The sequence below is a fragment of the Triplophysa dalaica genome, chromosome 25 (assembly GCF_015846415.1).
Source record: "Triplophysa dalaica isolate WHDGS20190420 chromosome 25, ASM1584641v1, whole genome shotgun sequence".
Taxonomy (NCBI): Eukaryota; Metazoa; Chordata; class Actinopteri; order Cypriniformes; family Nemacheilidae; genus Triplophysa; species Triplophysa dalaica.
In genome coordinates this window covers 5,039,630-5,054,571 of record NC_079566.1, presented here as the reverse complement: position 1 = coordinate 5,054,571, position 14,942 = coordinate 5,039,630, and the positions used below count along the sequence as shown (strand labels likewise).

Here is a 14,942-nt window from a genome sequence, read left to right as displayed (position 1 = left end):
CAAGCAGCAGACTGCAGAACTATTCCATTCCATTTCATTTTCTACCGCTTATCCGAACTACCTCGGGTCACGGGGAGCCTGTGCCTATCTCAGGAGTCATCTGGCATCAAGGCATCCCATCCCATCGCAGGGCACACACACTCACTCATTCACTCACGCACGCACTCACACCCTACGGACAATTTTTCCAGAGATGCCAATCAACCTACCATGCATGTCTTTGGACCAGGGGAGGAAACCGGAGTACCCGGAGGAAACCCCCGAGGCACGGGGAGAACATGCAAACTCCACACACACAAGTCGGAAGCGGGAATCGAACCTCCAACCCTGGAGGTGTGAGGCAAACGTGCTAACCACTAAGCCACCGTGACCCCCTTGCAGAACTATTATTAATCGGTTGTTTGGCAAATGGTACCTTTAAGAAATAAATATGTTTTACAAGCAATGTCCAAATCCAGTTTTTCTTTCTAGACATTTTAATTGTGTAAATAATTTGCATATGGCCACGTGCACAAGCGATATTGTAACCGCATACGTCACTTAGAGGTTGTGTGAATTCAGTAAAAGAACATTATAAAATTATGTTTCTTCACTTAAGATGTGAGCATTGTAGTTTCATTCTTACCTTGAAATGTAACGGTTTCTCTTTCTGAAATAAAACCTGACATAATATACCTCGATGACGTATGTGCCAGCAAAATGTCCCCGGAGGATACAGCTTGAATTCTTTTAATCACAACTAAACTGACTTTGATAATTCAATATGACCCCTTTAAAGCAGACATCGTATTAATAGCAATGCGTATTTAGAATAGAAAGTCTCATTCAGGATTTAAGATGCATCTGTAACTAAAGATTTAATAACAACAATTTTACTGGTGTTTGCTCGCAAGCTAGCTACAACTCCTGCCATATGTTGGCGTGTTGCTATGTGGTTGCTAAGGATTTCCGATTTGTTTTTATGAAGTTGCTATGAAAGGCATTAGGTCTAATAAAGTGATTGCTGACTCATCTTTCTAAAAGCCAAAAGAATTCACCGCCAAGTCACATTGTCGTCTCTTGATGTGACTATTTTCGTAATGTCCAAGCTCTGCTATTGGACACCTTATGTGCAAAACGGTCTCTGGGTTCCTCTCAGTAGCTGTACCTGTATCAGTTAAGAGCACCTCAGTAGGGCCGTCACACTCCTGGTAATTCCTTGATGAATCGGAGCAATTGTGGATTTTACGGCCACTGGAATGAGCTCTGTGCACGAGCGGGACAGGAGGGGGTCAAGCAACTACTCATAAACAAGCCTCTCGCTGACAGATCGGCCAATTCACTCAAACGCAGCGGCACCATTAAAGGCTCTTGTAAAACCACCGGTGACCTTTAAATATATCTCCATGCTGAAGATCCGGCCACCATCTGTACAGAAGATTATTATGGATGCTACAGGATTCTTTAAAAGAGCCCGCTGCTTTCTGCTTTATCTCTCGCTGCAAAAATTTGCCTCTTCTACTTAAAAGTACTGCCATTTTCAAATGAGGTGAATGTGCTACTGAGATAGAAGAAAACGTTATAGTATTTTTATATTGCATGTCTGTAAAATATATTGTTGTGCAAATCCCAGAGGGCGCATTTGGTTTTATCTGGATTCTTTCTTTGGAATTGGATGCAGGATGGCTGCATAGATCACGACATGAGAACACATTTGTCATTTTTTATTTCTCCTTCTTGCTGTCCTTTGTTTCTTTTTTATTTGTACTGTAACCACACTGAGAGCCATGTCCTCAATGAATTTACTGTACATAAACAAATAAATAGTGTGGAATTGTCCAAACAAGAAAACACAGGTTTAAAATCTAATTTAAACCTGAAAATAAAGTAGGATTTTTAAAGGTTTTATCATGATTAACGAATTATTAAAAAGGAATTTAAAGGGTAAATAAAATTAAGTAAGGAGCTTTTGTTGCATCCAACCAGTTAACTTCTATATACAACTTTGTAAGATGTAAATACAGAAGAACTCTCATTTTTTTATTCCATTCCATTCCATTTTCTACCGCTTATCCGAACTACCTCGGGTCACGGGGAGCCTGCACCTATCTCAGGAGTCATTGGGCATCAAGGCAGGATACACCCTGGATGGAGTGCCAACCCATCGCAGGGCACACACACACTCACTCATTCACTCACGCACTCACACCCTACAGACAATTTTTCCAGAGATGCCAATCAACCTACCATGCATGTCTTTGGACCAGGGGAGGAAACCGGAGTACCCGGAGGAAACCCCCGAGGCACGGGGAGAACATGCAAACTCTCATTTTTTTATTAATTTATTTAATTTATATATTTTAAAATCTTATATATAATAAAATCTTAAAGATATGTGCTTAACATTTTGATTCAGTTCTAAATGTTCTGTTGGTTGTATTTTGTTCATACATTCGTGTGCTGAAAAACTGAAAAAAGTTATTCTGGACCAGCAATGTATACGTCTTCCGAAGTGGAAAAGTAATTTAGAAATCTAAGCATGTTTTGTTTCATCCATGTATCGAGGTTAAAATGTAAAATAACGTTGACTCATAAAATGCCAGATAACTAAAATAATTGATTCAATGTTGAATCAGTGTTGAAAATAACCAGTTTAACATTGATTCGTTAAATCAATTATCTTTGTCATCTGAGAAATATTCACTGGTGGTCTGAAACTTGGATTCCATTGAGTCTGTCTTCTTTAACCATTAAGTTCCTATTAATTGGCTAACATTCCCGTATCCACAGACATTCTCTGTGTGTTTATTGAAATACTCAATATGACAAGTGTAAGAGAGTGTTGTAGGGAAGTGTGTCTTTGGGAAATGAGTAGAGAACTGCAATGGTCTGTCTTCCCCCATAAATGCCAGTGTGGTATCAGCCATTACCGCATAGCAAGACAGAAGAATAGTATCTGAATCACTCACAGCATTTGTCCTCCCTGTTACACTATAGCAAAGCTCATAAAGTCACAACACAGAGAGACACAGAAGCAGCGCTTCTGTCTGCCCATATCACTAAACTGGCAAATCACAGTGACAGAGGTGAAAAGAAGGCAGGATAAGCCAATTAAAGCCAGCAAACCCACCCAAGATACCACCGGTACCTTTAAAATGTTTTCCGTTTTTTCTTCATTCAATATAGCAAAACGAGCTAAATTATTCAGTTGGAGGAAGAGGCCACAAAGACAGCGATCCTGTGCCAATGTTCTTCAGAGATATCCATCAAATTTAGATGTCTTTTTGGGTGTTGTAGGCCCTTTTCCCTTTGGCAGCCTATCAGAAGGTCTATTTTTAGCAAGAGCTAACACAGCGGCATTCTAAGTGGCAGATGGTATTTGGAGGGGAGTGGGGTGCAATTTACAGTAAACAGATTCTTTATCTTTGGCAGGTCATGGGGAGCGTCAGAACACCACGGCCATTTAATATTGGAAGAGTCCAGGAAATGTAAGCTTGGGAAACATTTAAACATCTCACAGCTCGTGTTTTCCAGTTGTAAGTGTAGAGAGGTTCAATAAAAGGAAGGAAGGAGGCGGGAACCGGCAGACATTTAAATAAAGTTTTAATCAAAATAATAACAAACCATAAAGATAGCTGGCATCCCCTCACAGCCGACTGCCGGCGAATAAAACAAACTATAACATAAATGAACAAAAGAACATACATACAAACGTAAAACATGTTCGGGCCCGGTCCTCTCTCGTCGATGGTCCGGTTGCTCGTTCTCTTATATGCTCCCGATCTCCTCCCTGATACGAGACCGGTGCGCGCACAGTTGGCGCTCATTAACAATCACCGCCCTCGAATCACGGTCTTGCCCAACAGAAAACTTCACAGACCGTGAACGTGACTTTTTTTTTTCCTGTGTCAGCTACCGTAGAGCTTCGAAGGGGGGGATGGGTGCTGTGAACCATTGGTTGCAAATCGCAATCTCACAGCTAGATGGCGATAAATTTTATACAGCTGAAATTATTCACATTAATGTTTTCTTGCTTTTGTCACATCCTAGGGCACCAAGTAAGCAAGGACTGCCACTGGTTCCTCATAATTCTTCCAAGTCCTTACAATCAAACAACTCCACCGTGTCTGGAAACGTGCATTTAAAATTCATTGACAGTCAGATGCCAAAATTACAACACATTGTACTCAGAAGTGATAGTCGCCTCACACACAAACAGCTTAATGGTTTGGAAGGAGGAAGATGAGGAGGAGAATAATACTGCGTCATATGCGGCACAGTTGCAGAATGCATTAGGTCTGGTGGCATTTGCAACACATTGTGAGCTCAGCAGGATAGCATCTCTGCATAAAGTTAGAGCCTCTCAGCCTAAAGATAAGCGTCAGCGTACAGCCTCCAATGTTTAACTCAATGATTTGCTTATTTCAATTGAATAACATTGTATATTTGCATAAAAATAAATTTGCAATGCAAATCGGGTTTTAAAAACAAAATGGAAATAACAAATCTGTCTTTAACTACTTCAAGTAACTTTAAGCTACCGTATATAAGGCCGGGTTGGTTTACACATGTATACATCAGCAGGATATAAAGGCAGCAGCAGATTTGTGTTAAACTGTCACAATGACAGGATTTATATTGTGTAACAGAGCCACAGCTCTATGCGGAACACAGACACAGAGATTTCTGAGTTAATACCAACACAGTCTCAAGAGAATTTGTGACATTGTCATGAACTGCGATCTATTAATTCGTGGTCGTGTTCACAAATTTCCCCCTTTTTTCGTGTCACCCAGCACGACTTTCAGCCTAACGTATTTTAATACGCGGTATTTTTCATATAATAATGTACAGTTTACATTCAATATAATGTAAACTGTGTGTCAAACCAATCTGACGGGAATTCATACCTAGGTTTTCAAATGTGGCTTATTCGTGTGAAATCCTATTTCCTACGATCTCATTCGTATGTTTTATAATGATTTCACGTAACCAGTGTGACGTTAGGTTTAGGGGCGGGGTTAGAGAATAGCCATTTCTCACTGCTTTGCCACCTTGTGACATTCATGTTTTTAACTAAATTATCCTTTGGGGCTGTGATTTAGGGTTTGGGATAAGATAAAGTGCTGGTTGGCCACCAAAATATGTATGACTTCTTTTAATATCAGGTTATGAATTTATAAATGTTCAAACACATACGGTCTCTATTGAAAGTCCTGCTGAGTGACACAAAAAAAGTTGTACAGAGTAAAATGAAAAAATTTCAAATTTAGTTTGCAACAAACTGCCTTGAGACTGGGTTGTTTAATACATTGAGTAATTTGTAAAGGTGTAGCATTGTGTAGCACTGTAACACAGTTTGAGAAGTCAGGGTTCGTGCCTTTTGGAGAAAAAAATATATATTTATATATTATTATTAGGCCTAAATGAAACTATGCTATATATAAGTATTTTGAAGAAATACAGCCTGGCAAAGAGACAGATTCAGACTTTTTTGGCATGATTGGGCCATTTTAACGTGTTGTTTAAAAAAAAAATGTATGATTTCTTAGCAACTCCTCCCTTTGTTTCCTTCAAACAAACAACATCCTGGTTAAAAAAATAACATAACGATTTACATTTTACATTTGTGACCCTGGACAACAAAACCAGTCTTAAGGGTCAATTTTTCGAAATTAAGATTTTTACATCATCTGAAAACTGAAGAAATAAGCTTTCTATTGATATATGGTCTGTTAGTAAAGGATGCTTTCTGGTGGAACAGCAACTGTTTACAAAGATGGAATCTAGTTGTTAATCTGAGGCACTGCAGCAGGCAATCCATTCACAAAGATACATTTTTTATACATTTACTGTAAGAAATTTATCAAATATATTCATGGAACATGATCTTTACTTAATATACTAATGATTTTTGCATAAAAGAAAAATCTGTAATTTTTACCCATACCTTGTATTTTTGGCAATTATAAAAAATGTTCCTGTGCTACTTAACACTGGTTTTGTTGTCCAGGGTCACGTTTATGCATTTAGCAGATCCTTTTATCCAAAGCGACTTACATTGCATTATCCTATACATTTATGCATAGGTATGTGCAATCCCCTGGTATCGAACCCACAACAACGCGTTGTTAACGCAATGCATTTACCACTAAGCTACAGGAAAGCTAAGGATGAGTTACTAATGTAAAAAAAATTTGTACAACACAATTATTCCTTTAAATGTGTCATTGTATCTGTACCCCTATGAAAAAAGGACTTGACTCATATTACCCTGTAAATAGTGTGTACTGTCATAAGAGCTAATGCATTTCAGATCAGCAGTCTATAAAGGCAGCGTAGAGGACTAGGAGGGGCAAAGGGAGTTATAGGAAGCTATGCTGGGTCCATCTAAATTACACAGTCCATAAAACTGTAATAGGGAGACGATCAGTAGCTTATATCAGTAAGACTTCGCAGGGTATTTACCTTTTTATATGGGCGTAAATTTTAAAGCGACCAAGGGCAGTGGAAACCTCGGTGCGTTGACTGAGAAAAGTGACTCAGAAAAAGAGCCAGGGTCATATGCACATGACTGGATATAGTGAGAAACAGAGATGGAGTGAGAAGAGGAGAGATTTCAGCTGTACTATATGGAATAAGTAGGTTCACTGAGATAAACTATAATGGTTTAACTTTATTAATAAATGACCATTTAGCTTATAATGAGCAATATAATTTATTTAGTAATATAACAGGCAATATAATCCTATAATCTCATTTTTGACAAGGTTGTGTTTATCATTTTTTGAATAATAGAAGCAATAAATTGTCGCTATTAAGACGCATATAACGATCCGAAATTATAAGAGATATTTCATCCATTACTTTGTCAATGACCACAAAATTAACGCTTTGACCTTGTCAGTGACCTCAAAAGCGACCCAATCGATTAACTCATGTGAACCTCATCTGTCCCTCTTTAACATTATCAATATATTACAATCTATTACATGCATTCATTTGGCAGATGTAAATATGAACATACCTGGTGAGTCTGAACAGACTCCTGTGACATCACTTAAGAGGAGTAACATCCGAGCATTAACATTTCAGTGGTTCCAGGTTCAGGCCAGGCATTTTGATGCAGCAAATACCAAAAGGTTATTTTCTGGTCAAAGGTGAAATGGTATTTAAGCACATTATGTTTCCTTTATGATGCCACCTACAAATAACCAAAGACAAGAATTTAGATGACTCATGCACGCATGCTGATCACTGACAGGCTGCAGATAGAACTGTTCTGCCCCAATAAATGCCACTAAAGTTTGTTTTCTGAGAGCAAATCTGTTTGCGCTGTTATTTGGGCAATTTTTGACGATTGGCATACAGTCTTCTCCACTACAAAAGTCTGACTGACTTATATAAGCATTAACTTGGATGTGTCATTAAATGCTGTTTAGAAGAGAAATGATCCATAAAAATAGACTGGTTAAGAAAAATCTCAAACATATTGCAAACAATTCTGAAAGCGCAATGAACCCTTAAATCTTATAATGATTTTATGTAATCAACCCAAGTTTGACAAGTTAAATGTTTATTTCTCAAAAGCATGCATTGCATCAACCGAGTACTTTCTAAATGTGACTTTTGGAGGGCTCTGTGAAACAGTCCATTCACTCTATAGATAGTTTTAGCAACAACAATATAAACAAATGTTATATGGCCCAAACTTAGCTTCGAGTAGATCTCTGTCAAGAATCAATAACTGTCGAGTAGTTTTATTTCATTTAATATAATTAATATACAATAAAATATTCATATACATTTATATCAATATAATTTAAATATAAAATAAATTCTTGTATAAATTGTTAACAAACACAGACCGTAAATTAACTTTTGCCCAGGCGCATGAAATCCAATGAAACCGCCTGTAAAGAACATCAAGAAAAAGCTGAGATAAAATCAACAATTTTCTTGTCCAAGATTACTTTGACTCAGGTTATATAAAGATACAGCATAGTGACCAGTGGTTGGTGAAAAGGAACCACAAACTGTAGATAGAAGTGAAGCGAGAGAAAACTGAAAAAACTTAAGGAATTAACAAGTGTGCTAATAAGACATTTGTTGCCATTTCACAGCATTTTTGTTCATAAAAATAAAATGAATTGATGTAATAGGAACCTTTTGCCCCCCAGAAATTCGCCATCAAGAATAAAATATACTTTTGATATTTTCTAATTTTACACAAAAATAAACTATTTCTAGACAAGTAAGCACTTTGAGTTTAAACTCTGTTATGAAAGGTCAAATGTGTTTGTTTCCGTTGAAGCACACAAGAGGCATTCTGCTATGATAAGCATCACCAGGTTTTGTGCAAAGTCTATGTCTATGTCAACTCCAGTGCATGATGTCATTATGATGATAAACAAAAGGAGGACATAGCAAATAAAAGACTTTCCTTTTTTAATTAAACTTAATTCTAAATAATATGCTCATAATATAAAACAGAAAAACATAATAAAATAAAACTTTGTAGGAAAAAATGAATATTTTTTGCATTAAACGGGATGAAATATAAAAACCATCAAAAATGGGTTAATCAAACACTTATTCGTGTAAAGCGCTTTGAACATAATGCAGCACAGATGTAATCATTTTATATGAAATTATTCTGACAAGGCAGCAATTACATAATAGCTCAAAAAGAAAAAAGCGACAGATCCTTGATAAATGCTCTAAGATTGAATAGAACCTCTATAAACCTTAAAGAACAGAAAATCACATTACATTTTACACTGTCATCTTTGATACAGTATTTCCCACAGTCAGTTTGAAATGAAAGTTATTAACATGTCTAAATCCAACGTGTCAGGAACCCTTTTAAGACCCCCCTTCTCCTAATGACTACGTGTGGAACGAAGTGTTGAGAGGTGGAGATTAGCACCCTGCGAGTGTTCACTTCCAATAGAGTACTCTATGAGCACATTAAGGGCTGGAAAATGACTATGTCACAGCACTACACAGTCTAGAAAAGGTCATCCACACAACTCTCAGATATAAAGGTACTGTTATTTTAAGCATAATGAAGAGCAATTAAAACCAAGGGACAAGAAATGAGAGAGACAGTGAATATCCAGAGCCTCTATCAGAATGTTGTGTTGCCTTGTAAGTGAATTCCACTGTCTTAATTCCTTTAGTTCCCTAATAGAGAAATGAATGGGCAATTCGGTGCTAATGTCAACCTTCACATGAAAAAATCAAGTGGTTACCAAAGGTTTTCACTTTACTGTTAGGCCGGCTGTTAATATTTGGGGCTTTAAACACCCATGTTAAGTCTCTCTCAAAGTTTTTACTGCATTTTATGTTTTTAAAGCATAGTTTTCTATAGCAAGCTAACTAAACTGTCACATCCATAACCATCCATATTCTTCATAAATGGACACATGAAAATTAAAATATAGTAACTATTTTATCTTCTTGAAAGAGCCATCCCTTCTTCATTTGTTGGGTATTATTGCTTCTGGTTTGCACATTTTAATTTACAGAGATCCTACAAAGTATGTGGCCTGTCAGAAACAAGCGTCCTTTTGTCACATACATAATTTCTTTAAAAATAGAAAACTCAAGCGTAGATATGTTTCTAATGTCTGGACTTCCATAACTGCCATTAGGGGTTTAGTAAAATTGATTCAATATATTAGTAATTCATTTTTATATTAGAATTTATGTTTCAAGTTTTGACTGAAAATGTCACATGTATATGACGATGGAATTGCCCAGATCAGACGGACTGTTTAAAATAAATTTTACACAAAAAAAACAAATAATTTCTACACAAATAAGCATATTTGTGACTGAGTTTAAACACTGTTATGAAAGGTCAAATGTGTACGTTTCCGTTGAAGCACACAAGAGGCTTTTTGAAACCTTCTCATCATTCTGCCATGACATGGATTACCAGGTTTTGTGCAAACTCGCCGAGTCCATGCCAGTTCCAGTGCATGATGTCATTATGATGTGAAACAAAAGGAGGCCATAGCAAATAAAAGAGAATTAAAATAGAAAACTCAAGCAAAGATATTTGTCTAATGTCTGGACTCTCCCATCAGGGGTTTGGTAAAATAGATTCAATATATTAGAAATAAATACATTCTCTTAAGAATTTAAATTCCAGGTTTTGACTGAAAAAGTCAAATGCGTATCCCTGGAGTTGCCCAGATCAGGCTGACAATGACCAACCAGTAGGACATGACAGCTGATCCAAAATTTGAAGGTTTCCATTTGTGTGGGGAAAAAATATCAAATAATTTTATGAAATATAATAATTGTCCCATAGATACATATGCGTGTGCAGGGGTACAAAAATATTCAGATATATACAGATATTTGTACATTTGTGATTTCATTTGAACCAATGACAATCGTGTTGTTAGTAGGATGTAAATGTGAAGGACTTTCTTAGTTTTCGAACTGTCGTCAAAATTGCCAAATTGAAAACATTTCTTATACCTACTGTACTTTAATCTTTCGTCAAGTTGTTTAAATCAAGTCTAGAAAATTAAGAAGTCTTGAAACATTATATTTACCGTGACCGTACCTAAATGACCTGGCATTCTTATTGCTATCACTCCAGACCACTTCAGATTTCATCAAATGCTCTCGCAACATATGTTTTCTGAAACACCTGCTTTCCAGTTCATGAAGTCACCGGCATTGTTGTTATGCAGAGGTTGTATTCAGATTGTGAAAGGGAGCGTGGAGGGGAATCTTGAGCGAGTGGGCCACTCTGACATAAGCACACCCGCTGCCTTTATTACAATCCTAATGACATACTTCGCATTCTGCATGCTGGGAGCTCGACTTCAGGGGTCCATCTCAAACGGCTGCAGGAACAGGCGGCGTGTCATCAATGCGCATCAATCGCCGGCGCAACACGAAATCCTTCCCCTTCAAAAAAGGAAAAAATGGATAGACGAAAGAAAGAAACAGAGCCCTTCAGATAATGTCTTTCATGGTTCAGTGGCCTTACAGGGGTTCCTCCTGCATGGCCCTGAAATGGGCAAATTAATAGTTGCTTTGGAACAAATTGGAATTACACCCCTCGATGCATTAATGTCAAGATGCAGGACAGATTCCTTGACAGGGTGAGGAGAAGAGAAGCTTTGTGAGGCAATGAGATACTAAGATAAAACAGCATCTACAGTCTTTTTCTCGCCCCTGTGGTGTGTGAGAATAGTTAAATGACATGATGTGCACTGTGAGTAAAGGACACAGCAGAGCTGAATGTAGACAGCGTTATGTTAAGAGTGTCCACCGGCGAGCTCTGCTGAAGACATGAGAATCTACAACGCATCTATCATCTGAGACTGTAATGTTTTCATTATCAAATCATTATTCTCAGTTACATTTAAAAACAATGACTCATCACTCACCACTTTCATTATATAGAACAGAGCAACTTGGGAATTCTGTTAAATATTTTGGTGGACATGTACAGAATCAATGACACATATAATTATTTAAAAAAACAATCGCAAGTAGTGTTTATTACGAATGTCATGTTCTTAAAGTACCTAAATGCAAACTCTTCTTGAATTCAAAGTGAGGCGGATGAATTGTTCCAACATTTTTACACAGACAGCACATACATAACAGTCTCTCAGAGTTGTAAACACGTAAAGCTGGCTGATAACAGTGTCCATGATAACAGGATGGGTTGAGCTATACAGTTATAAAAATTAGATTTGTAAAAAATAATAAAATAGACTGTGCTCTTGAGATTAATAAGTAATGAATTATCAATATAACACGAGAAACAAATAGAATCCTGCCAATATAATTCCAAGTCTGTGAAGACGTTTAACGCATTGCTGTTCAAAAACCAAAAACAGATTTTCATGTACAATCTCAGCATAGAAAAATATGTGAAACATTGCTTGGAGAAAATCTGGACACACGAGACCAGGTTGCACATTGCAAAGTGTCAATTAGTGTGAGAAAATAACCTTTAAAAATAAGGGGCTTTCACCGGGCTCGAACCACAAGCCAAAGAAAGCAAATCTAATAATAGATCAAGGAACACACGTGTCTTCGGGTAACGCTGCGATTCTTCAAAGAAAATGTCCTTTGGTTGAGCTCTGAAATCCAGAATCCATTCATGAGATCTCAATCTGATTGACTTGACTTACTGCTGAGTCTATAAGATTTCATTAATATTTTGTAAATATATAAAGATCATGGAGTTGGTTTTTAGGCTGGTATAGAAGTGGCAGTCTGTTTCATTAGTGAACGTTATTTTGCTTCCTGCTATTCAGCGGGAAATGCGGTGATGTCATTGACTGTGTAGACAAGACTATTACTGCATGTGAGGTAACGCTGAGAATTACTCAGTTCAGGATCTCTCGCTCTGTCATTTCCTCTTTCACAGGCTCTGCCTCGACGTCTCGAGGTTCTTCCTCCTCCTGAAAAATAAAGGGACATTAATAAAACGCATATTAAAAAGCATATTTTTAACTTATAAAAAATGCTTTCTTAATATACTTATAAATGATTGAGTCTGGGGCGTAGCAACCGTTAGAACATTTATTGCTTAGAGGTTGCTCTTTCAAATTTCTTAATGATTTTATAGAGTTCTCGGCTCTGTTTAATAATCAATAAGAAGAAATAAAAATAGAAACAAATGAGATCATTTTTAAATACATTTAGAGTATGGAGTTGTAAAATGAATATAGATTGAACAAGTAAAATAATCTGAATTTGGGAAAAGTGATGAGAAATGTTTGTGTTCATAATGAGATCTTCCATAATATTGACTTTAGATTGCAAATGTGGCATATCTGAGCTTAGTTTGTGACGATCTCTTCTGAAACTGATTTCAAGACATGTGAGATTTTGTGGTTTCTTAGGAGATATACTGACTGGCATGAGACTCAAACAAAAGTTCCCGCTGTCCATTTAAACTCATTCATATCTAATAGAAACCACTGAAATATTAAAGAGACTTAATTTGTGATTTGTCTTTCTTATTGGATATCACCCACAAGAAGCCCCTATGCTCCTACATTCATACTTCTGTGAAAAAAAATTACATTAAGAACTTTATTCTATTTGGCCTTATTTGTCTACAAGAACGTACAATCTAGCAGAAGCCTCACATCTTACATCCTTATCATAAAACATAAATTGAACAAACAATCAATAGTGTAGTTCAGTCTTAAATTAAAAACCTGCTAATTTTAGCATGCCTGCCAGAGAACAGAGAGCAAACGTCATGCCAGAGTCACTTACAGACACTGCGGATTTAGAGGGCATGACAAACAGGAAATGACGGCCATCTCAGCTTTTAAGTGAGTCTGACAGATGCAATTATCCCCTCCTCCAAAGGTTAATAAACACATCTACGCACAGCAATGTGTGGTGTCCTGACCACACACTACGCTCCAAACAGCCGAGAAACGCACGATGATTCATTCCTTTACTTACAGACCAGGTCAAGTGCGCGCTCACACATCGAGAAATGAAGAAGAAATGAAAGCATCTATTGTTTCTTTACTTAAAGCTCTTTACACATTAACCGAAACCAAATCCATGTAAAAGTAATAACCTGGTAGTTAAATAGTAATTACACGGTAATAAAGCGTGACCGTGTTGTAAGTACACCTAATATAGACCTTTAATTTTCGAAGAAATATCACATCGGGATTGTGATACAGGAGGGGTAAATGTTGGCTTCAGCAGCTGTCTCAGCAGTTAATCTGAAGAGACAGCTTTGCCTTATTCAGCAATGTCTCTCCCATATGGGTCTTGTCTCCGTCTGCGGATGACTTTTGATATGCGGCTAGACCTTTATGAAAAATGAGTTACTTTTTCCTGAACTCTGGGTACTTTGCCGTTGCCGGCATGTGGGGGGATATAAATCTCACGGCGGGACGACGCCTCATGAACCTCGCTGCCGGATCGGCCCGTGACATCCACCAAATCTCTCTGACAAGCCGGCCAATTTTCCAATTATTTTTGGTGCCATACGTTATCATCAGGCCAGTCAGCACTTAAACGGGATGCTAACTATCTCGTAGCGCCTTGATTGAGCTTTTTCACAGTCTCATGGACACACATGGACACGACTTCACACGCTTGGACCCACAAGTCATTGGCAGACTGTGATTAATAGTGTTTATCCCCGAGGACAGGGTGCTGGACATGGCGTGTTACGACTGGTGGATTACTGCATAAACGTAGTTCCTATGAACTGCTAACACATTCTGACGCACTAAAGATACACGAGGAGCTTGGCAGCTGGAAGAAAGCACGTCCTTTATGGTCATGCATGTGGCACATTAAACAGTCATGTTGTTCAAAGCGAAAAAATATACTAAACTGATAAAGTGCGGAAAACCCAGAAATGTGAGTTGTTTGGGCCAAATACGTAATTTATTTTAGACAAGATTTGGATTTATCGAATTAATATCCATGATACAAATAATATTGCATCAGATAATAAGTTATTAATAACAAATAATACAGAAATATAAGTAATTAACTGCAAAAAAAGTATAAAAAAATTCAACCTGCCTCAGTCTGACAATACCTTTATAATATTGCCCTCGTCTTCTAATGTTTAGGCAACAGTTATTAGAAACATAATGATATTTCCTGTTAAGATAGTACTCAGTAAGAATAAAAAAAACATAAACATGATATTAATTTAACTCCCTTTTCAACTGAAAGTTACGCACAAAAACAAGTAATTGGAATTTTGACTCGGTCCCTTAGTTACTATAGAATAGCCTATTAGCCTACTTCCTATTGTGACGACTAGCCCCTGTCTCCTTGATCGCTTCACCTGTTCAGCCTGAGGACACTTAACAAAAGAACAGGACTTGCACAATACGTCCATGCCCAGTAAGATAAAATGCTTTCCTGAAAAATAGTGATATACTTGTCAAAATAAGAATAATTCAAAAATGTGAAGTTCCTCT

General features: G+C 37.3%; 1 protein-coding gene across 2 annotated transcripts in view; it reads right to left on the bottom strand.

Annotated features, from left to right (window-relative positions):
* Positions 1 to 11,533: 11,533 nt before the first annotated feature.
* phf14 (PHD finger protein 14) overlaps positions 11,534 to 14,942 on the bottom strand; it is a 69,414-nt gene continuing 66,005 nt past the window's right edge. For both annotated transcript variants that reach the window (XM_056741528.1, XM_056741529.1), the window contains exon 18: positions 11,534 to 12,425. In XM_056741528.1, the coding sequence (XP_056597506.1) occupies positions 12,351 to 12,425 (75 nt within the window). In that variant the 3' untranslated portion in view covers positions 11,534 to 12,350. The remainder of the gene's footprint in view (positions 12,426 to 14,942) is intronic.